The following is a 25849-nucleotide window of genomic DNA, read 5'->3' on the forward strand; positions in this document are numbered from 1 at the left end:
TTCATCAAATGGGGATGATAATAATAATAACTACCTCAGTAGGTTGTTAAAAGGATCAAACGAGTTAATACGTAATGAACTTAGAACAGCCTCTGGCAGAGTAAGCACTATAAACAAGTGTGTGCTAGTATTAGTACTAGCCATATTTCTCTGTTAATAAAAGAAATCTAACAAATGAATTTTTTTGAAGCCGTTCTTCTGGTAACACCTTGCAGTTTTATTTTAAAACAGGCCAATAATTAAAGGAGAGCAATCTTTCTTTTATTTTTTAGAATATCTTTATTGAGGTATAACTGATAGACAATAATCTGCATGTATTTAAAGTGTATCATTCGTTAAGTTTTGACATATGTATATACCCATGAAGCCATCATCACAGTCAAGATAATACGATGAACATATCCACCAAGCTCAAAATAACCTGAATTCCCTCCTATAACTATAGATTAGTTTGCATTTTCTAGAATGTCATGTAAGTGGAATCGTAAGGTATGCACTATTTTGGGGGAGTGGGGGTTCTGGCTTTTTCCCCTCAACACAACTTTTGTGAGAATCGTCCATGTCACTGTATGTATCAATAGTCCATGGCTTTTTTCTTTTTTAATAAATTTATTTATTTATTTTTGGCTGCGTTGGGTCTTTGCCACTGTGTGTGGGCTTTCTCTAGTTGTGTCGAGCAGGGGCTACTCTTCGTTGTGGTGCATGGGCTTCTCATTGCAGTGGCTTCTCTTGTTGCGGAGCACTGGCTCTAGGCGCGCGGGCTTCAGTAGTCGTGGCACACGGGCTCAGTAGTTGTGGCTCGTGGGCTCTAGAGCACAGGCTCAGTAGTTGTGGTGCACGGGCTTAGTTGCTCCATGGCATGTGGGATCTTCCCGGACCAGGGCTCGAACCCGTGTCCCCTACATTAGCAGGCAGACTCTTAACCACTGTGCCACCAGGGAAGTCCATCCGCGGCTTTTTATTGCTAAGTAGTATTCCATCTTATAGATATGCCACAACTTGTACATTCAGCAATTGATGAATATTTATGTTGTTTCCAGTTTGGGGCTACTACCAATAAAGTTGCTATGAACATTCATGTGCAAGCCTTTGCTTAGACATATGTGGTAGTTTCTCTTGGGTAAATAAATACCTAGGAGTGAAATGTCTGGGTCATATGGTAGGTGTACATTTTATCAATACTTTTTAAAGAAATTGCCAAACTCTTTTCCAAAGTGGTTGAATCATTTTACATTCCCAGCCAGCAGCATATGAGAGTTTAAGTGCTCCACACCCTTGCCAAAACTTGGCATGTTAGTCTTTTTAATTTGAGATGTTCTAATGCCTGTGTAGTAGTATTTCCTTGTGGTTTTAAATAGCATTTCCCTAACGATTACCGATGCTGAGAATCTTTTTATGTCCTCACTTGCCATCAGTATATCTTCTTTGGGTAAGGTATATGTCCAAAGATTTTATCCATTTTTTAATTGGATTGTTTGTTTTCTTAATATCGTATTCTGTGAGTTCCTTATATATCCTGCATATAAGCCTTTTACCAGATAAGTGATTTGCAAATATCTTCTCCCAATCTGTAGCTTGTCTTTTCATTCTTTTAACAGTGTGTTTTGAAGAGCAGATATTCTTGTTTTTGATAAGACCAGTTTATTAATTTTTTTTCTTTCATGGATAGTGTTATTGGTGTCATTTTTGCCTAACCCAAGGCCACAAACAATTTTTCTTTTATTACAGAATTAATTAACAGATATTTATTCATGACTAGTTTTTTCCTGATCTTTGCTTGGTCACAGGTTATTAATACTGAACCCTACATAATAGTGTGTTCCATAAGCAATCTTTATTTTATATACTTTTGGCTTTCACCCTCAACACCATGCAATGCAACACAATACCATACCATGATGACTATTTATTGAATAAATTAATCTACAGTGAGAATACACAGATTAAAAAACTGTATTTAATTTAACATGAGCATTTTTTTTTACACCTTGGAGAGTAATTATCCTACTTTTTCAGTACACAAGATTGCATGGGTCATTGGCTTAACTCAGTATGAAATATCTCATACTTTCACGGTAACACACTTCACAAATTTTAAAAGAATAAATATTTATTGAGTACCTATTATGCACAAACTACTAAACTAGATATTGCAGGGGAATATAGAGGTGTAAATGATAATAGCTATCTAACTTGGTAATAGGCATTTTTACATACATTATTTTAAATCTTTAATTTAAAGATGAGGAAATTAAGGCTTAGAAAAAGACTAAGTATGTATTCAAGGTCACAGCTAGAGACTGGATGAGCTAAGATCTATAGCCAGGCTTGAGTTAGTGAAAAAAGGAGGCATGATTTGAGGCTGTCTGACTCCAAAGACTGTGCTCTTGACAGTGTTCTATGCTAAGGCAATATTGTTACCATTCTGATTTAAGTAAAGTACAAGTGCTATTAATTGGGTACCTGAGGAAAATCTTCAGCTGCTACTGATAATTTAACATCATCTTCTTGTGTTGTCAGAAGTTTTGTGGGAAGGGCAAGGTGAGGATCTGGCTGCAACTCCAATTCTCCCAAACTCATTGGACCATGACTAGCACATAAATCTTCATAAATATCATCTGTTATCAAGTATGTAAACAAAAAGTTAAAATAAATTATTTCTTAGAAAAAGAAAAATTGGCTAAAATTACCAATATTTCTTACCTGCTGAATTAGAAGTACTTCAACAGAAAATACGTGTCACCAAGCCTTCACTGCAATTAAAACCAAAGCTCATAGAGAATGCAAAAAGTACCTATGTTCAAACAAATCTATGGACTATTCTAAGGTTCCAATCAGCAAGCTGTTCACGCAGTCCACACCCAACACTCACTCCTACACACCAACTCCTAACACTCCAGATTACTTTTTCTATCAATAAGAGTCAATAGAATACTTTCCATCTAAAATGTAATCTTAAATCAAGGGGCAATTTCCTGACTAGAAAATGTTGGTATTGCTTAGCTCTGTTCTGGTATTTTTCTTCAAAAGATCAAGCTCCTCTTTTCCTCAACCAAATGGCATCTCAATGAAATCAATAAAAAGAAGACAATAAGAGCAGAGATAAATATTTATCTAATAATATCACTGTACATTTACATTACATTTTATACTCCAAGCACTTTCACATATAATATCTCGTTTAACTTGAACCTCACAATCATTCTGTAAGGCAGGAGGATCCGATAGTTTTATAACTGTCTTTCACTGTAAGGCTCAGGGAAGTTAACTGTCAAAATATCAGAGCTAAGAGGTGAAAAGGAACTAAAATCCTCATCTTTCAACTCCTAGTCACTGTTCCTTATTTCACATTCTTGCTAAATTATTTCTAAGAAAATTGTTTTTCCTAATTAATGGTCACCTTTTAAATATAGCACAATGCAGTCTCATTTTAATCAGTATAAATAGACCTGAAGCAATATACATAAATTGTTTTAAAAGAAATGACATTTTAAAGACCCCACAGGTATTTTCTATTTAAAAGCAGTATGTTGACAATTTCTTAGGTTTAGCAAATAAGCACTCTCTGGTTTTTTTATGTTAATCTATATTTTTAGGTGGGTTTTACATAAAGCAGAATACATACACTGACTTTTAAGTTTTACCTTTCCAGAATTTGATCTACACAAAACAATTTCTCAAAATTATTACCTGTTTTATTCTCATTTTATTTATAAGATTAATTTAAATAATTGTAATAACATGCATCATTTAGAGCAACCATTGTTCCAAGCCTCACATTGGCCTTTTTATATTCTGATATGGCTTTTTCTATTCCTATGTCACTTTTCCTACATTTTCTTAAGACTGGCAAATGAATTAAAAGAATTCATACACACATAAAAACTTTTTGTACTGATTATATATGATTATATACCTAGAAAGCCCTAGACTCCCTAGTGAGGAAAAATAATTTTATTAGACGTAATAAGACAATTTGGTACTATGACTGGATACTAAAAAAATATACAAAAGTCATTGGTTTCTCTCTATATTATGCAATATGCACTTAGAAACAGAAAAATAATCTTTTACTATAGTGACCAGAACTGTAAAATAATTAAGAAAGGTATAGAAGAAGAAAATGAAGAAAATTATGAAATCTTATTGAAGAGCACAAAACAAGATCTGGACAAATAGTAAAATACATAAAATGTATTTTTATACATACATATAAAAATGTCAATTCTTCCAATATTAATATATAAATTAGCACAATTCCAATCAGGGTGATTTTTAATTGAAAAACATAATTTTAGAGTTTATATGGAAGGATAAATGCCTGAGAATTGTCCAGAAAAGCAGGACTTTTTTTTTTTTTTTTTTTTTGCGGTACGCGGGCCTCTCAGTGTTGTGGCCTCTCCCATTGCGGAGGACAGGCTCCGGATGCGCAGGCTCAGCGGCCACGGCTCACGGGCCCAGCCGCTCCGCGGCATGCGGGATCCTCCCGGACCGGGGCACGAACCCGTGTCCCCTGCATCGCCAGGCAGACTCTCAACCACTGCGCCACCAGGGAAGCCCCAGGAAAATTTATTTTAAAAAGTAAACTTGCCCTATCAGATAACAGAATGTACCATAAAGACACAATATTCCAATGTGTTTTAGATCCTAAGGAATCTAGAATACTTAGAATAAAGAATCGAAAGAAAAAAATTCCTAGATCTATGAGAATTTAATATACAAATTGGTTGATATTTTAATTCAGTAGGAAAAAGATACATGATAATTGGCACAACTGACTACTTATCTGGAAGAAAATCAAATTGAACTTCCACCTTACACCACTTGCAAAAATAAATTCCAGATAGACTTAAATATAAATATATACTAAATAATGAACTTGCAAAAAGAATCTGAGACTACAGGTATAAGCTTATATTGGGGGAACCTAACCATGTGATGAAAACACAGGAAGTATAAACGATGTAAATAATTCTATAAAATTTTTTAAATTATATGGAAAAGAATATAAATAATGTCAATGAACAAAGTACAAATCTGGGAAAAGACATTTGCAATACAGATGATAGAAAATATCTAAAATACAGAAATAGTTCTTACAAAGTTACAAGAAAAACTTAGAACCTAACAGACGGGGGAAAAACTTAAGTAGGTAATTCACAGAAGAGCAAATACAAATAGCCAACAAACATAAACTCAGCAGTAGTCAGCCATATCTTTATACTTTAACTGACAAAAATAAAAATAGTAGTAAACACAATTTCTGGAAGCGATATAGAGGGAAGGTTGTAATATATTACTAATAAAAATAAAGTAGTTTAAATTTTTAAGACAGCAACTTGGTATATCTATTTTAAATTTTTAAATATATTTTCCCTTGGGCCCAGTAACTACTTCTGGGAAACTATTCCCTAAATATAAAATGCAGCAATATGTTAGGATACACACGTGTAAATATTTACTTTAGCACTGTTTATAGTAGGGGCGAAATGATAATAAAGTAAATATTCATCAACAGAGCAATGATTGAATACATTATCGGAAATCCATACTAAAAGTGGATAAAAAGTCAATAAAAAGATGAATTTAAGCACTACTACTTGACCTTGAGTAATTTCTGCAGGGTTTACTGGGTGAAAACAAAATGCAGGTGAGTGTGCATGACACAATCTCAACTTGTAAAATAACAACAAATACACACACATCGTATGTACCTATCATGTATACTGTATGTGTGTGTGTATATAATTATTATATATGCATAAGGAAAAAAAACCAGGAAGGTTACATACCAGAATCTTAACATGAGTTAAGGCATAAAGTGGGACAGGAGAAAATGTGAGGAGGAGGGGTAGATGAAGAGCACTCAAAAAAAGTCTATAACTTAAAGTAATATATGATATAATCGTATTTTATTTTTATGTAAAATGATATGTGGCTGACGTATGGGTGTAAGGAAAAAAGTTAATTGGAAAGGACACAAGGGGGCTTCCCTGGTGGCGCAGTGGTTGAGAGTCCGCCTGCCGATGCAGGGGACACGGGTTTGTGCCCCAGTCCGGGAAGATCCCACATGCCGTGGAGCGGCTGGGCCCGTGAGCCATGGCCACTGAGCCTGCGCATCCGGAGCCTGTCCTCCGCAACGGGAGAGGCCACAACAGTGAGAGGCCCGCGTACCGCAAAAAAAAAAAAAAAGGACACAAGGTAGATTGCGATAAAAGAAGAAAAAAATTAAATATAGAAACAAAGAAAGCGTATAATCAAACATCTCCCCAAAGCATTAAAAGTGCATAATAGCTTTCAGCTCATATGACACCCTATCACTTAACCTATATTTACTGACTATGCTACATACTCTGCTAGATGACAGGGCTATGACAGTGGACAAGATAAAGTCTCCATTTTCAAGTGAGATTACAAATCAGTGTGATAAGAGCAACATTAGGCAGGCGACATTAGAGGACTACACAGAGAGCATATTTGACGGTACCTAACCCAGTGATAAGGGATCAGGAAAGGATTCCATGACAGCAATCACAACAATGTTGAACTTGATGTGTCACTTCTAAAAAGTATGCTCATTGAGTGTAATGTACGTTAGTTAGCCCTTTGTAAGAGAGACACTTAAAGTATTATTCCATTCAAGACAAATTTAATTAACCATAATTTAAAATCCCTAATTTTACTTTTCTAGAATCTTACTGCTTTGAAAAAGCAACCATGGTAGACTTTCAGAGAAGACTAAGTCTGCTTGAATTGCCAGTGCCAGCAGCAGCTTTGGTTCTTGCCTGTCTAATAAATTATTCCATTTGTATGAAACCCAAAGGTACCTCAAATTCCACATAGATGAAACCCCACTCATTCTTATTTCCTCCTAATTCTGTCTTTCCTCCAGAATCCCTCCCTCCCTCAGTGAACGGAAATACCATCTATCCAATCATTCTAGCCAAAAACCTGGAGTCATCTTAGACCCTCCCTTCTTTTGCACCTCTCATATTCAACTAAGTCTTGTCCACTCTCCTCCTCAAATGTCTCTCAAGTCTCCCTTTTCATATTTCTTCGCTGCTGAATAATGTCTCACCAGGTTTACTTTAATAACTGTCTAAGCCAGAGGCTCCTTGCCTCCAGTCTTAATCCTCTGCAATCTATCCAACACACTGCACCTCACATGATCTTTGCTAAATAAAAGGCAAATATGATCATGTCACTCATTTACATACAATCTTTAATGGATCTGTGAATATCACAAAACATTCAGAATTGACAGAAATTCAAGACTGAATTTTCCATGGGCATAAATATAAAGTAAGATTGGAATTACTTTCCGTTTTGCACACAAACGAATCTCTACTGTCTTAGAGTAAATCGAAAAACCACTTGATATTATTATCTATATCCACCTGGTTTCTGCTACTGTTCCAATCCCATTGCATCCTAAAGTCTAATTCACTGATAAAGTACTTACATTTCCCCGCTTAAGTTTCACTGTTTTGTTTTTTTTTTACTTTATCCCCTTGTCTCATTGCATATTCTGCCTTGGAGGTTTCTCTTACACTTACTACACAGCAAACATCTATTCATCATTGAGAACTCATTTCAAGTTAGCTCCTCACACATGAAGTCTTTCTTGATTGCCCTCCCCAGTTACAACTGACCTGTACTCCCATCCCATACAGACTGCTTCACAATAACTACAGTAATTTATTGCATGTTTTTGTCTTCTCTCTACTACCTCTACTAGGGAAAAAATTCACTATGGATAAGGCCTTACCAGGTTTTATATTCCTACCACCTAGACTGTGCTTAGAGCAGAGCAAGCACTCAAAAAATATTTTCTGAATAAGTAAATGAATAAACTGGAACGTGCTTATCACACTTCATCATCTGGCTGATTTCTCTAAGATTCAGTTTCACATTGGCTCTTGTGGGAAACCTTCTCTGAGCTCTCATGTGTGGGCTGTTCCTCCTCTGTGCTCCCAAAGCAGTCTGTGTTGTGCATTAATCACACAGTATTAAAATTCCTGTCTCATATTCTTCTACACGAGTTTGTAAACTTCGAGAGCAGATGTCTATTACCTCTGCATCTCAAGACCCTAATATTGTGTTAATATATTGGTACCGAGTACACAGTAGGTACTCAATACAAGTTTTCTGAGTAAATGAAGAGCTATAATTGGTAGTAAGTCCCAGAGTCCTCACAGTTTGTTCGAAATACCAGTTTACACTTTAGGGTTCTCGAGACAATTCTTCAAACCTTATTTAGCATCTTTTTGTTACTCAACCCAATGTGAAAGCCTCAGAATTAGAAACAGTGATAGGGGACTATAGGTTGCAAATAGGATGCTTTCTGAAAATGAGCAGGGGTGGGGACAGGCAAGGTAAGAATAGCTGAGCCTCTGTAAACAAAGTTACTAAAAATCAACATGAAAGGCATGAGATTAGCCAGCAGCAGAAATAGTGATACACTGGGACTCATTCTTCTACAGTAAACATAATGTAACAAAATACTTAAAGCAAGAGGAACAAACTAGCTCTCTATAGGCACCTTCCTTTTAAGCAACTGTGGATAGTTTCTGGTTCCATTAAATACATTTGAGAAGGTATTGATATTTTTACATTCTCCAAGCATTATTAAAGATAGTAACAGTTACCATGTGCCAAGCACAGTGCTAACTACTTTATGTGCATTGTCACCTACTACCCACCCCCAATAACCTTAGGAGGTAGATATTGTTTGCAATAAGCAGCCTCCACGATGGTCCCCTAACATCTGGGTCCTGGTATTCACACCTTTCTGTAGTCCCCTACAATATTATTCCAGGATTGGTCTGTGTTATCAACAGAATGTGGCAGAAGTAATGGCATGTCACTTCTGAGACTAGGTTATAAAAGACATCGTGGTTTCCATCTTGGTTGTTCACGTTCTCTCAGATCATCCACTCTGGGAAAAGCCAGCTGCCATGTCATGACAGCTCTATAGAAAGGTTCCAGTAATGAGGAACTGAGGCATCTTGCCAGCAGCCATGTGAGTGAGCTTGGAAAATAGATCCTCCAACCCTAGCTGAAGCCCTCATATGACTGCAGCTCTAGCCAACAGCTTGACTACACCTTCATGAGAGATCCTGAGAACCATGCAGCTAAGCTACTCCCAGATTCATAACTTTCAGAAATGTGTGAGATAATAAATGTTTGCTGTCTTCATCTGCTAAATTTTGGGGTAATTTGTTACACAGCAATAGGTAACTAATACATTAATATTATCCCCACTTGATAGATGAAGAAACTTGGGCTCAGAAAGATTGTTACTTGCCCAAAAATACAGAGCTGGAATTCAAACTGATTTCTGAAACTCCAAAAGCTCAAACTCTTAGCCACTCTGTCATACTGACCCATCTATATGCTCAATCTTATGCCACGTTACTTATTATTTTTTCCAATTAAATTAAATAAATATCTATAGCGTGCCTACAATTAAAAATGAACTGTACTATAAGTAATCTGCTAGGCGATACCAGGGTATAAGGAGGGGCTAAACAGGATATATCCTCATGGATTTTATTCTATAACATTTATTATTTATTTTTATTTTCTGTAACAATTTAACAAGTACCTTTGTTCGCCAAGTACCAAGCAGCTCTCAAGTGATCTGTGAGAGCCATCTAGTGTCAATTCTATTTAATTGCACTCTGCACTGTTAGCTGGATACAAATATAGAAGTCATATTTTAATGCCACTTTGAATATTAATTTTTAAAAATGTAAAAAAATTAATACTCTTACTATGTGCATAAAATAAATAATTCAAATATTAATTTACATTCATTCCCATAGAAAATTCAGTCTTGAATGTCTCTCAGATATGAATGATAAGGTATTCGCTCATACTTTGTGCCAATGTTTTTCTAACTTCCAGCATCTCCTCTTCCAACTTCTGGCAAATCTGCATACCTCCAGAAGTTCTTTTCATTTAAGAGAATGCAGCAATGGGCATGAGAAAATCAATAAATGAGAATATAGCTGATCCTCATTAATTTGAAGATTCCATTTCTGCAAATTCACCTATCTGATAAAATTTATTTGTAACCCTGAAATCAATACTCACAGCATGTTCGCAGTCATTTGTGGACATGTGTAGAGCAGCAGAAACCTGAATCACCCTACACACACTTCAGCAGATGAGGTTGAACACGGTGCTGCTCTGCTTTCTTATCAGCTCTTACACTGTGAACAAGTGTTCTTTTTCGCTATTTAGTGACACATTTTTCACATTTTTGAATGCTTTGTTGGTGATTTTGTGGGTGTTTAAAATTGCCCCCAAACATAGTGCAGAAGTGCTCTCTAGTGTACCTAAGTGCAAGAAGGCTGCGATGGGCCTTACAGAAAAAATATATGTGTTAGATAAGTTTCATTCAGGAATGAGTTAAGTGCTGTTGGCCGTGAGATTCAATGTTAATGAATCAACAATATATATTAAATAAGTGTCCTTAAATAGAAACACACATAAAACAAAGCTATGTACTGATCAACTGTCAAAAATGTGATAATCAGAGGCTCACAGGAACCTAACCTTGTATTTCCCCTAGAAGCAGTGGCTCAGTATTTGCTAATTCAATGTTTCTGGTGACTCTATAGGACATAAGTACTATAGATAATGAAAATCAACTACATATGCTAGAAATTGGTATTCTCTATTCTACTCTTATTCCCAAAGTGTTACAGCAGAAAGTTTTAGTTAATAAAATTCCAAAACAGTCCTGAGTACACTGAGCACTGAGTCAGAAGACTGAACTTCTACAGTACTACCTAATTTAACACTGTCCTACACAAGATCTGTTATGTCACAGTTTTGATGTGCTGGTTATATTTTTCCAGTATATATTAAAATAAATACATCACTATTAAAAAGTTTTAGGTGGACACATGCATATTACCAAAATTATCTCATGCCCCATCCAGTGATTCACGTACCAACACTTTGGGGAAATACTGCTATAAATACCATAGAAAAAGTCATTATCAAACTTTTCAATTACGAATACCCCTTTTAATAAGGAAATTTTGTAAGCCCCTACCTGAAAATAGTTATGCTTTTCTTAATTCAGATCAGGAACACTACTGTAGATTATAATACAAAATACAGCATTCAACATGGAAACAGTAACCAAAAAAGTATGATGGGATTCGAAGTGAATATTCTAACAGACAATACATCAAGAAGCAATATTTTGGTGTATACCTGTAACTGTGTCACACTGCTGAGATAATGGCTTAGGAGCACATCTTTGATCTGAAGACTCTGCGTTAGTTACAGGCTGCTGCATATAGGTGGAATGTCCCATTAAGATGTTCTCTGCTGCTGCTGTCAGCCTGGGCCTTTGTCCTTCACTAAGTTCACCTACACTGTTTTCCAAGTCCTGTAAAAAGTAGAAACCATTGTTACAAACATTACATTAAAATCAAGTCAAAACAAGAAATAGTTGTCAAATGTATCATGATGCAGACCACATGACTGCTTGAAAGCTATTTTAGGAAGTCCTTATTATGCCACATACACGCTACAGGAAAGTTAGTTTAATAAGATATCTAAGTGCAGGCTTTGTTCTCCATATCTTATTTCTTATGAAGTTAAATACCCATTATCTGTTTTCTTCAAGCTCCAAATTAGACAACAATAAAACACACCGGAAAAATGTTATTATTTAAAACACTAAATGCTGTCACACATTATACATTGTTCATACAGCTTAATTAGAAGAATAGAAAATTCACCTCTTGTTCTTTATGAATGAAAATTGGCTAAAGTTGCTAGTGTGAACTTTATAATAAAACAACTGATGAAAATGTACAAAAAGTATGAATATGTTTATCAAATATACAAAATAAATAAAAACTAAAAAAATGATGAATTCTATTTTCTTTGGGTATTAAAAATAATATGCCCTAATCACTAGCGCATCTTGTGACTTGGAGATATTCTAATAAATGAGTTTACTAATCAAGAACTGAATAAAAATTCCAGTATATGAGAGTTCTCATGTTTTTTATTAAAAGGAGTTTAATTTCAACCAAGTAGAGTTTTTTTTCCTAGAATATATGAAGAAATCACTGCTGAAACATCTTTGATGACTCTGTTGATTACAAACTAAAATCTAACTGTTTAGCTCATCATTCAAGATTTTCTACAATTTGCCCTAATTATCCTCTACAGATTTGTAGCTCCCCTTATCCTGTAATCTGACTTTTCTTTAAGAAAAGTTACTCAACACTCTTTAAAAAGAAAAAGATTGTTTTGCAATTAATATAAAACCCTTGGAGATTCTTGGGCAAAGTTTAGAATGACAGCAGATACATTTTCCCTAGAAATTAATTAAAAATATTTCACAGTGCCTATTTTACTCTGCCACTACCATATAAATGTTGTGCAATATATAGTACCTTCTCTGTTGTGAACCAATTTTTTTAAGGTACTTGTAACTGCTGAACTACTTAACACCTTAATACTCTATGACCCTACTGAAGATTTAGCTTCCCTATTCACAAAATGCTCTCGTACTCATAAGCAGTTATCATTTTAATATTATACTCAAAGCTCAGACTCATGTCAATTCTAAGTTAGGCTACCTATGATCTCTAGTAGTACACCTGGCCCATCCACATAAATGTACAAATTGCAGTTTTGTCATCAGACTACTCTCACTGACCTGATGCTCCCTCTGGGCAAAGAGTTGTTTAAGCACAAAGAATGGTTACTATTTTCTTACCAAAGCAATATTTTAACTTACAAATGTATCATTACTACCAGTTCTTATTACAAACAAAACAAATGTTTGATAGTTCTGTAAATGTAGGATAACACACTAAATGTCGCTGTTAATCAGACTGGCAAAAATTTAAAATTAAAAATATCATATGTGGGCTTCCCTGGTGGCGCAGTGGTTGAGAGTCCACCAGCCAATGCAGGGGACACGGGTTCGTGCCCCGGTCCGGGAAGATCCCACATGCCGCGGAGCAGCTGGGCCCATGAGCCATGGCCGCTGAGCCTGTGCGTCCGGAGCCTGTGCTCCGCAACGGGAGAGGCCACAACAGTGAAAGGCCTGCGTACCGCAAAAAAAAATATATATATATATCATATGTGGTGTTGGAAAGGAATCTCATATAGTTGAAAAGCAATTTATTAGTGTCTGTTTAAATTATAAATGCTCGTGCCTTTTGAGTAATTCCACCCCTCATCTTCTATAGAAAAGCAATTCCTCATAATGTAAAAAGGGTTTTATTCTTATTACAGTTTGGAGAGAAAAAAAATTGGAACCAATCTAAAAATCCTTCAACAGTGGAATAATTAAACTAGGGTATACTACATGGTAGATAAAAAGGATATGGTGGATCTTTAGGATTTATAGTTAAATTTTAAGAATCAGATGGCAGAAAAACACATACACATACCTCAAAATTATCCACACATGACCACACACAAACATACACAACCACACATATGCAAATGCTTAGATGCTTAGAAAAAGATCTGGAAAGGATAAACTTCCAACTTCTGGGTTTCTGGTCTAGCCAAGATGGCACACTAACAAAGGCTGCCAGCTCCCTGTCCCCAAAACAATGTTGTAGTAACTACATATGTGGGAAGAAACCAGGATTCTGAGAACTAGGTAAAAGTTGTGAAAAACCACTAAGAAAGACTGACGACTAGCTTGACTTGGTGTGTGTGGGGAGAAAGGGGCTGTATCCTGAGGAGGAGGGTCGCTAGAGGAGGTTTAGTGAGAAGAAAGATTGGTACAAAGTGCTGCTGTCATTCCCTTTTTCCTTCATTAACGTGAGATCATCACTGCTTGTCCCTTAACCATAAAGATCTTGGCAACAATCTGGGCTGCAGATACTAGTACCCCAGAGTAACATCAGGGAGCATGAAGGCCCAGCCGGGGTAAAAAGTTATAGGTGACATCTGACCAGGAACCCATGACCATTCATTCCTTCACTCTCTCCCTTCTTCACCCCAGGACAGGAATACAAAACTTCCCAAAGAAACTTCTTCCTAAGGGTTTTAAAGACACAACAACCATCAGAAACACTAAACGGTAGAGTACCAGCAAACAGCAGTGGCCACGATCAACAGTGGTTCTGTGCTGCCTGAGACGCCCATCCCTGGGGCTCATCTCCTCCTCTCTTCTTATATTCACAGGAACAGACTATGGCCTGATTTTCGTCCTTACGCAATACGATTTCTCACAGAATAGCTTATTCCCACCGCCACCACCCCACCCACCCCGGCCCTGGAACATGAGTTCATATACCAAAAGAAACAGATACTCTTATAAAGCAGAAACTAACACATCATTGTAAAGTAATTATACTCCAGTAAAGATGTTAAAAAAAGAAAAAAGAAAAAAAGAAACAGATACTCGAAGAATCAATTAGTGTTTAAAAAAAAAAGTGAAAAACATTAATCATACATACATACACACAAGGAATAAAGAAAGATATTAACAATGTGAAACAAAAAATCATTAAAAAAAAAGAACCAAGTAAGACTATCAGATATGAAAAATATAATAAATCAGATAAATAGTAGGCTAAAGAACAACTTAGTGGTTGGCAGATCAGATTGAAGAACTCTCCCAGAAGAGAGTAGGAAAGAATGAAGACATAGAAAGTCTAAGAGATAAAACAAACAGAAGCAGAAGTTTTAATATCTGGAAATAATAGTTCTAGCCAAAGGGGGAAAAAATGAGAGGAAGAAAAAAATTGAAAAAGTAGTGAGAGAAATTTCCCAGCATTAAAAAGATGGAAAAGTCTGAGCATCGAATTAATAAATGAACCAATATGACTGATTTCCAAAATGAAGGAAAGCGGGATTAGTTAGTGGAACTTCTAAACTACACTGACATTTCTACTAGTTTTTGTGCCATTTGTTTGTCTCATTTTCTCTCTCCTCTTTCTCTCTCAGCCTACTGGTTTCTATACTAAGCAGCATGGTTTCTACAGCTATGAGAGTACTTTCTTGAGTTTAGCAACAGCAATCACAACTAGTATCTTTCCAGTGAAATCAATTTTTGGTCAAGCTAAGTAAAGTTGCAGAAAATTTAGTCATTTTTCAATAAGAAGGAGTAAGTAAATTTCCATTTTTTCCATTACTAAGTTCCATATCTTTTTTCTTCTACCTTTCCTAAGAATTAAAATTTTTAAGATAAAAATTAATAGAAAATAAAGCCAGCCATCTCCTTGGATTCTGTATAGTCTTCAGATCTTCAGCTCATCTAAAGCCAGTTTCACACCTGTTCAAGCAAAGACAACCAAATACAATAGAAAGAATACTAAATAGAATCAAGAATCCTAGTCCCACCTCTATCATTAACCAGCCTGAGCAACAACACTGTACATTTCCACCTGGAATTTCCTTAAGCACCTTAAACTTAATGTTTCAAATCAAATTCATTGCCTTCCCCACAATACTTGGCACTCTTCTCTCTGCTTTTCTAAGCCAACAGCTACACAACCACAACTTCCCTTAACCAGTGACCAATTACTGCCTATCAGTACTCATATTTAAATCTCTCTCCTTTCTATTTCTACTTAACTGCCTTTGTTCATGTTCTCATTCTGGACTACTCCAGTGGTGTTCTGACAAACCTCTATCTTTCCCTCACTTGTCCACGGCTCCATATGTCTTCCTAAATATCTTAGCCTGTGACTCCCTTGCCCAAAAATATCTTAAGGGGCTCCATAGTGTCCAAGCCTTACCATGGCCTACAAGGTTCTTTGCGATCATATTGTTCAATCTACTTCTCCAGCTATTTGATCAGTTACTGCATGGCAGAGTAATCGTTTAAGCTCTTTTCTCCCTACAGGACTGTAAGCTGCTTAAAGGTAGGGACCCTGCCTCATTCATCTTTGTACCTTTTCAGAGGTTGTGTCTGGCATATAGTAGATACTCAGTAAATGGTTGCAGAAAGAAAGAAAGAATGAATGAACGATCCTCACAAATCATTTGAAAGGGCTTCAGCTTTTTTCATCTGTAGAATAAGAGAGTTGGAACAGATGGCCTAAATTCCTTTCAGCTGTAAAAGTCATAACTACGGTTCTAGGTTAAAGTTACTGCAAGGCTGATCCCTGAGTAAGCTGAAGTATTAGAGTGCTTTAACTAAAAGTAGGAATATTTTTGTTATCTTTTTCCTGTATTTAGATCTAACAGAAAAAAAAAATTAAGGTTAAAAAATACCTCTGAATGATAGACCATTTGCTGTGAAACTAACGATTCCTGGTTTTGTTTAGCAAGAAGAGAAAGAATTGCATCAGCATGAATTTCTTTATGGGGCATCCTAATCACTTGTCCTTCGCTGGGAGGATCATCTTCCTAAGTAAAATATAAAGACAATACAATAAAACAACAAAAATTAATGCATCAATTACATTTTTCATAATTTATGATTAATAAAACTTAACAGTCATCATGAACATGGTCATATTAGCACTTTACAGAAAGAAGATGGACTCTTTATTATCATTTAGATCTCACTTCCATTCGACTATACTAAAAACCCTTTATTTTTGCCTCAAATGTAAATAACAGTATAAAATAATTGGGTTACATTTAAACTAGGGATTTACTATAAAATCATATGAAAGTTGGACCCTTTGTCCCATGTGATTGAGTTACAATGATTCATAAACGTTTTATACAGTGTCATCAAGTTTTTGGCTCACACGGTTTCCCTGCTTCATGTTGATGCAGCACACAAAGCTGCGCCCCCAGCGTGGCAATGGGGGCAAAGCACTGTAGCAGTGGTGCAACCTGGACCACAGGCAGAAATGAAAAACTGCAGAAATACGCTGAGGCACCTATAGACCTTTGATTGTCCATTTGCCTTTGCGCTGACAGCCAGTACTCGCTAGGGAGCAGGTACTGAAAGCCCTAGTTGGAAGACCCAGCTTAGACTTCTTGGTGCCTCAAAATAGACCAGTCCCGAAAATGAAGGACAGTGTGGGCCACAGTCAGAAAACTGGATTCCCTTGTAAATACAAGGATTAGCATGATTTTAAACTCCATTAATAGTATTTTTTTTTACTTAAGTATCTTACATTTAATGAAATTAAGTTTAACTCTGGAGTACAAGTCTTTATCCCCCAGGTGGACACAGATAAATACCTACTGGTACATAACTGCAAAGTTAGTCTTTTTCAAGATTGTACTTCTGCATGTGATTTTATCATGAATTTGTAGCATATCTGATTTAGGCTTAGTAAAAATATCAAAATTAAAGTTTAGTTTCAAATGTAAAAAAAGAAAGATGTTATAATTTAGTCCTGGTTCAGTTCAGCTATTTAAACAAACTTAAATGTGCTTTGGCACCATGATAAAGTTCTAAGAATGGATAAAAATGCCCTAATGACATATTAAGTAAGCCAAATGTTAGTGTAATGCTCCTCTGAAAATAAAGACTTCTCCTTTATGCTTCCCCCCCATATTATTTTATAAAAGTGATTTCCACTCTCTTCAGAACAGACTCAATTACTTGTAATAAATAATTACTGTTTAAAAAGTAACTGCTATTAAAATCTTATCAAAACTCTCCTTCATTAATTATTTCATACTCCTACATATAGTAAAGCAAATTGTTTTAACACATTACTTGAATATATGAATCTCCAGATTTGGCATCTTTACCCTGTTGTGTCTTTAATAGTGTAAAGATGCTACATGGCATCTTTTGCTTTTTGTTTGTTGGACTTGACAAACACCGGACACACACACCCAGCTGCTTGCAACTCAAGCTTTAGGATTCATATAGCTCCTATTAGAACTCAAAATTTACAGTTTTTAGCTTAAGTTGATAGCTTAAGATGAAAGGCAAATTATCATGTATCCATATAAAAAGAGTTGTGGATCTATCACTATACAGCTATGTGACACAAACAAGTGATTTAACCTCATTCAATGCAAAGTAAAATGAGTAGTTACTATTTTTAACAAAGAATGAGCATCATCTTTTGGGATGCTTTTTAAAAATATACAGGTTTAGGCTTCTAACCGCCCACACACATGCATGCATACCATATAACACTCATGACCTACCAAATCAACATATCAGAGGGTGGGGGCAGGATGCATATTTCTAAAAGCTCCACTGGTGAATTTAATATACAATCCTAGTTTACATCACTTGAATAGGCTGCTTTAAAGAAATTTCTAGGGAATTCCCTGGTGGCCTAGTGGTTAGGATTCTGGGCTTTCATTGCTGTGGCCCAGGTTCAATCCCTGGTCATGGAACTGAGATCCCGCAAGCTGCGTGGCACGGCCAAAAAGAAAGAAAAAATAAGAAATTTCTAGCATTATGATTGTAAGGGGATAGAAGGGCATGATGTTTCAAAAGTACACCAATCTCTTTCTTTTTTCATCATGATCCTATATAATGATACAAATGGAAAGATAAAAATGCAACTAGACTTCTAAAACTTCCAGTCAAGGTGGAGTAATAAGAACCAGATACACCCACCCCCTTGAAACAACTAAAAAATGGACAAAGTACGTGAAAAACTGCATTTCAAGACATGGAACATCAGGTAACAAAAGACAGTGATCCCTGAGAAATGAAAAACAAGTCAGAAGAACCCTATGACTGCTCCAGCTTACCATCTGGGAGTTCCCAGGCTGTGGCACAGGAGCCTAAGCTAAGAAGATGGAGATGTAACTCCAGGGAGGCCAAGACAGCTAGAGTTCATAAGACGGACAGCTAGAAAAGTGAAAGCTGCAGAGGGAGAAAACTCTGGAAATCTGCAGAAGATCCCCTTTGAGTATTAAGCTAAGTACTGCTCAGCAGATGCTTTGGAGATAACTACATGAGGCTGGAGGAATGAGCACCTGAGAAGGGACTGGATATAACACTGCCTGATGCTCACACAGGGCTTGGATAATGGTTGTTCCCACTAGCCAGGCTGGAAAACCTCATTAATGAGGCACTGGGTGGAGTACATAGAAGTGTCTTCTCTCCATAGCGGGGGATAAATAGCCCTAGATTGAGTACTGTTCTGGTACTGCCTAACAAATCTTAAAAGCAAGACTCAAAAGGGTAAAACTGTCTCTAAGTACTTAACCATGTCCTGAGCAAAGCTCCAAAATATTTATAGTAATATAAAACATAGAAGGAAAATGTCTATGCAAAATTTTGGCAGATGAAATTAAACAGCTTTTCTTTTTTTTATTTAATTTATTTATTTTTGGCTGCATTGGGTCTTCATTGCTGAGCACAGGCTTTCTCTAGTTGCAGTGAGGGGGGGCTACTCTTCGTTGTGGTGTGTGGGCTTCTTGTTGCGGTGGCTTCTCTTGTTGCGGAGCACGGGCTCTAGGCACGCGGGCTTCAGTAGTTGTGGCTCGCAGGCTCTAGAGCACAGGCTCAGTAACTGTAGCATGCGGGCTTAGTTGCTCCGCGGCATGTGGGATCTTCCCGGACCAGGGCTCAAACCCGTGTCCCCTGCATTGGCGGGCGGATTCTTAACGACTGAGCCACCAGGGAAGTCCTAAACAGCTTTTCTCAAAGATTAAGATATAATTACCATATTATCTATCCATTCCACCCCTAGATATTTGCCAGAGAGAAATGAAGGCATATGTCAATACAAAGACTTGTACACAAGTCTTCATAGCAGCTTTATGTGTAATAGCCCCCAACTGGAAATGAACCCAAACGTCCATCAACAGGTGAATAGGCAAACTGTGGCACATCCATACAATAGAGCACTGCTCAGCAATAATAAGGAATGAACTATGATACAAAGTATAACACAGATAAATCTCAAAATAATTATGCTGAGTTAAAACAATCAGACAAAAAGAAAAGAATACATGCCACGTGATTCCATTTATATACATCTAGAGATGCAAACTAATCTATAGTTACAGAAAGTAGGTCAGTGGTTACTGGAAGAGGTATAGACAATGAGAGGAATGATGAGAGATGAGAAGGAGGGATTACAAAAGGGCCTGAGGAGAGATTTGGGAGTGATGGATGATGAATATGTTCATTACATTAACTGTGGTAATGGCTTTACAGATATATACATATGTCAAAAATTATCAAATACGTTTTTTTTTTAAAGAGCAACAATAATAGCAATGCTTAGCAAAGGCTATGGATGAATGTAGATGAAAGTTGAGCACAACTACCCTTACTTGCTTAGGTTGTTTGAAAACACAAAAAGTAAAGATTTCTATTCCTTAATAATTTTCAAAAGAAAATCCCTATTATCATTTCTGTATGGTATTTTTATATATATTATACATGTTGATATATTATATATGTTAAGATATATATTTTTAAATGCGAATTTTCCTTCCATAAAGCTAGATAATAACTAGGAGAGTTAGTACCCTTGGGTCCTATTTCAGTATTTTTTAAATTATTTTTTAAAATCTTTACTTATTTATTTATTTTGGCTGCGCCAGGTCTTAGTTGCGGCAGGTGGACTTCTTAGTTGCGGCATGTGGACTTCTTAGTTGCGGTATGCGGACTCTTAGTTGCAGCTTGCATGTGGGATCTAGTTCCCTGACCCCACAGCTCCCCAGGGATCAAACCCGGGCCCCCTGTATTGGGACCACGGAGTCTTACCCACTGGACCACCAGGGAATTCCCAGTATTTTTTTTTTAAAGCCACTAAATTCAATTATTTTTTAGCATAAAGAATTATAATCACGATTAGGGAAAAATTACAAACGTATTATAAGAGAGTTGGTTTCCACAGCTAAGGTCCTGCCTGAAACACTGTAAAGGCAACATATCCAGGTGACAATGTGCGTTGACTTAGATTTTCATTACCTAATTACATTAACTGTGTTTTTCAACTACTGGAGCCACAGGGGTTAACAACAATTTTCTATTCATTCTCACGATTATGATAATGAAATGTGTAAATATGATAATGACATGTGTAAGAAACCTTAAATTCCTTCATGGATATTTTATTAAATTTTATGACTATAACTCAAATATTTGAGAAAAAACCCTGATCAGTAGCAACAAGTTCATCAAGATATTCTTCATCTCAGAATTCAATGTGGAGTCAATCACTTCTTACCATTTCGAGGGCATCATGCAGAGTACTGGATAAGCTATCATTTAGGTTTGTCAGATACAGTCCTTCACCTCCTAAAACTAGAAATTAAAATGCAAAAATTTGGAAAAAAGAAGAAACATAAATATAGTAAATAATCTCACCATAAAGCCATAGAATATTACACTTAAAACTTACACAATAAAAATACTGGCAAAGTTCATAAATCATAGTTCACAAGCTATTCAATCTCACTAGCTCTTTGAAAAGCACATTTTAGGGGCTTCCCTGGCGGCGCAGTTGTTGGGAGTCCGCCTGCCGATGCAGGGGACGCGGGTTTGTGTCCCGGTCCGGGAGGATCCCACATGCTGCAGAGCGGCTGGGTCCGTGAGCCATGGTCTCTGAGCCTGCGAGTCCGGAGCCTGTGCTCCGCAACGGGAGAGGCCACAACAGTGAGAGGACCACGTACCACAAAAAAAGAAAAGCACATTTTATAACAAAGATGAGATTTTTGTTTCACTTACCAGCTTGTCAGAAATTAAAAAGAGCTATTAAACATCAACTGTAACCATGAAATTAAAAAGAGGCACTCCTATATACTACTGATATAATTAATAACTGATTAAAATTAAAAACCGATTCACCGTTCTGGAGAGCATGTTGGCAATGTATTGCTATTTAATTTTATTTTTTTGGCCACGCTGTGTGGCTTGTGGGATTTTTTAGTTCCCCAAACAGGGACTGAACCCAGGCCCCTGGCAGTGAGTGCATGGAGCCCTAACCACTGGACCGCCAGGGAATTCCCTATGTATTGCTATTTTAAAGGTGCATACTCTGACTCAGCAATTCCACTTCTAGGCATGTATTCTAAGGAAGTTATCAGTTATGGAAGTTCACAAAGATAAATAAATATATGTGCAAGGATGGTCAGTGGAGAGTTATGTATAGTATGAAAATACTGAAAACAAGCTAAATGCCCACCACTATGGCACTGTTTTAGCAGACTACCCAGCCACTACAAAAAAGAGGCAGGGCTATATGTATTAATATAGAAAAATGTCTATAACATATTTAAGGTTAAAGAATTCAGATTTCAGAATAATATGTATAATATGACCCTACTTAAAAGGTAAAAATATATATACATACAAATGTATTTAGGTGTCTATATATGCATAGAAAATAAAGATTGGAAGGGTATACCCCAAACTTTCAACAGTGATATTATTTCTGGAGGGTGGGATTTATGAGGGAGATTTTACATTCTGAGGTTAAGGTATAGAAAAGTTAACTTGCGGAGTCCATGTTCTTTCTACTATACCCTGTTACATCTTGAAAATTAAGTAAAAACACTTTAAACAGAAAAGCATTACTTAGGAATTATCATAAGCTAACCAGTGAAATCAACTGATGCAAAATTAACTTACTCTTACGAGCCACTTTTTGACCACAATTAAATAAAATCTCTCCTTCAGAGATGGGTCTATCTAAGGTTTCAGTTTCAGTGGCAGTAACGCTCAAGGTACTCTCCACTGTTGATGAATCTGAACTTGACATCTGTATGGGGGAAGGGGCCTTGGTGCCAGCAGGAAGCGGCATAAGGGGAACTGGCTCTGGAGGTGCAGGCTGAGCAGGGAAGTCCATGCTCTCAGGTTCTTCATCCTTGGCCACAGACATTACACTAAGAAGAAAGAGACATAGTTTGAATGTATTACATCGGTGAAGGCCTATATTAATTTTTATATAAAAAATAGATTCAAAAGTACTATGTCTCCTTTAGACATTTCTATATCAATATATAGATATATCTACATATTTCTATAATCTGCACTACTATAATTAACCAACAAGATTTATTTTTCCAAAATCATCTTCATGCTTTAATCACAGACCATCTTGAAAGTTCTACCATCTCTAAAATAAATCTACATAGGGATATATGGTAATATAAAAGTCAACTGATCATAGTAAACGAAGATTCACACTGGGGAAAAATCTTCTTCTATTTTATTAACAATATTATAGTTATCTTTATTTTAATCTGTTTCCCCCAAAATTTTGTTTTAAAAGAAGAGAACTGAAAGTATAAATAAATCTGGTAAAAATTTTAAAAACATAAAATTTATGAAACTTCTTCCTACTAAAGTATAGATTAGCTTGTGGTTTATCAACCTTCGTTTATCATTTCTGATGTTTTCAATGGGTCACCTAAGTCAACATAAGATGAAATGTATAGTTACTAAAAATGAATATACTGTCATTTACATAGCTCTCGGGTGAAGTTCTTTTTGAAGAGAGTTGGGATTCTCTTCTTCCAGTGGCAGGTCTCCATTACTCCATGGCTTGGGAAGCTCTGGGCTTGACATCTTCAATTTATCAATAGAAGTCTCTGACAAAGTTGGGGTAAGAGCTGCTGCGGGAGGAGGTGTAGTTGCAGGGGTAACAGTTGGAGTATTAACAAGTGTGATGGGAGGCATATTATTTCCTAAAGGTTTTTTGTAAAAGCAAAAAAAAGTCAATAAGAATTCCACAGGAAGGCAAGATATATTGTTTAACATTTTGGCATACAAATAATGGCAACAAGAATTAATAATAATAATGATGGCCATTACTGGGAAAAGCTCCAAATTAATTTAGTGAAGTACAAAAAATAACCTTGAAAAGACATCACTTTCAACATCACCATGAACTTAAAATAGTCTAAATGTCTACTAGATTATATACTTTAAAAAGTGGTAACCAACCCCTTAGTTTCCTTGTAAGAAAAAATGACTTACTAGAACCTAGTAAGCAACAGGTATGTGTATACTAATCTATAAAGACTCTTATAAAACAAACCATGATATTTTATTTAATAGTTGCTAAAATTAAAACTGAGTTATAGAAATAAGGTTTCTACCTTCTTCAGCAAATATTTCTTTCATGGGAAAAGCTACATCATGATCTGAAACACAGGGAGAAGAATCTGGAGTTTTTACCAACACACGCTCCTCAGGAGGTGATGAAGGTGAGAGAGGAGGAGTTGGCTGTGGGGTAGCCACTGGGGTACACACTCTTGCCTAAAATAAATAAAACAAGATAAGTGGTGCTTACAATCCCCAAATAAGGGTAATTTGAAAAATAAAATGATCTCATTCAGAGTTACATAAAATTTAAATGGATGGGGGGTAAAAATGGAGTCCTCTGTATCCTAGCTCTTGAACTTCTAGTTAGTTTTCAAGACCGGACTACAGAAAGCCTCCAGCAACTGAAACAGCTCTGCCTCTGAACTAGGTCCCCTTATCTAATATAGAGAGGAAGATTAAACAGACAGCTGAAGATCAAACCCAAACACAAACTGGGTAGACCATGTAACAGAAAGAGAGCATTTTAACTAATTGACAAGATTATCAGAAACCCCCTTTCAGTACAAAAGAACAAAGCTTATAAAAAGCAATGGAAGGATAAGAAAAAGTAGGAGGGATAAAAGGAAGACAATGTAGAGATGGAAAGTCCTGGGAAAGAAAAAAGCACACATTTTAAAATCAATTTGTTAAACAGGTAATTCAAACGATTCAAACTTCAAAAGGATGATGGTGAAAATTAAGTCTCCTTTCCTACCCATGTCCTATCTACTTAGTTCCTTTCCTCAGAATTATCAAATATAATCTTGTCATTTTTTTATGTCCAGAATACTCTATTTTTAAAATTTTTTATACAATTTTTAAAGGTTACACTAGGTTTACAGTTATTATAAAATATTGGCTATATTCCTACTTTAAAATTTTTTTTATTGAAGTATAGTTGATTTACAATGTTGTGTTAGTTTCAGGTGTACAGCAAAGTGATTCAGTTATATATAACTGAATATATATATTCTTTTTCAGATTCTTTTCCACTATAGGTTATCACAAGATATTGAATATAGTTCTCTGTGCTATACAGTAGGTCCTTGTTGTTTATCTATTTTATATATAGTAGCTTGTATAAACTACTAATTTGTTAATCCCAAACTCCTAATTTATCCCTTCCCTACCTCTCCTAGGTAACCATAAGTTTATTTTCTATGTTTGTGAGTCTTTCTGTTTGGTAAATAAGTTCATTTGTATCATTTTTTTAGAATCCACATATAAATGCTATTGTATGATATTAGTCTTTCTCTGTCTGCCTTAGATAATCTCTAGGTCCATCCATGTTGCTGCAAATGGCAAAATTTCATTCTTTTTTATGGCTCAGTAGTGTTCCATTGTGTGTGTGTGTGTGTGTGTGTGTGTGTGTGTGTGTGTACACACCACATCTTCTTTATCCATTCATCTGCTGATGGACACTTAGGTTGCTCCTATAACCTGGCAATTGTAAGTAACGCTGCTGTGAACATTGGGGTGCATGTATCTTTTCAAATTAGTGTCTTTGGTTTTTTTGGATATATACCCAGCAGTGGGATTGCTGGGTCACATGGTAATTCTATTTTTAGTTTTTTGAGACTTAAGTCATTTCATATGTGTATAGATTTTCTATAGAATAAATTCCCAGAAGTGAGACTGCTTGGTTAAAGGGCTAATTGCATTCTTAATTTGAATACATATTACCAAATTTCCCTCTACACGGTTATATTATTTTATCAATGCAATAACACCAGAAGGTATGAGAATTCCCAATTCCCAAAGATTTGCTGAACCATGGTGTTAATCAAACTTTTAGAGTGTTACCAATTTGATCAGTAAAAATGGATTCAATGATTTTTTTTTCTCACTATCAGTGAGACTGACCATCTTTTTGTATGTATGTGGGCCATTTGTATTTCCTTTTTGTGTGTGAAC

The 25849-nt window shown here is 36.1% G+C and overlaps 1 protein-coding gene across 8 annotated transcripts in view; it reads right to left on the minus strand.

Annotated features, from left to right (window-relative positions):
• KIAA0586 (KIAA0586 ortholog) overlaps positions 1 to 25849 on the minus strand; it is a 106331-nt gene that overhangs the window by 30244 nt on the left and 50238 nt on the right. For all 8 annotated transcript variants that reach the window (XM_067734609.1, XM_067734611.1, XM_067734610.1 and 5 more), the window contains 7 exons: positions 23950 to 24109; positions 23316 to 23535; positions 22478 to 22731; positions 21075 to 21151; positions 16225 to 16359; positions 11233 to 11410; positions 2464 to 2618 (listed from right to left, as the gene is read on the minus strand). In XM_067734609.1, the coding sequence (XP_067590710.1) occupies positions 2464 to 2618; positions 11233 to 11410; positions 16225 to 16359; positions 21075 to 21151; positions 22478 to 22731; positions 23316 to 23535; positions 23950 to 24109 (1179 nt within the window). The remainder of the gene's footprint in view (positions 1 to 2463; positions 2619 to 11232; positions 11411 to 16224; positions 16360 to 21074; positions 21152 to 22477; positions 22732 to 23315; positions 23536 to 23949; positions 24110 to 25849) is intronic.

The sequence above is a fragment of the Pseudorca crassidens genome, chromosome 1 (assembly GCF_039906515.1).
Source record: "Pseudorca crassidens isolate mPseCra1 chromosome 1, mPseCra1.hap1, whole genome shotgun sequence".
Taxonomy (NCBI): Eukaryota; Metazoa; Chordata; class Mammalia; order Artiodactyla; family Delphinidae; genus Pseudorca; species Pseudorca crassidens.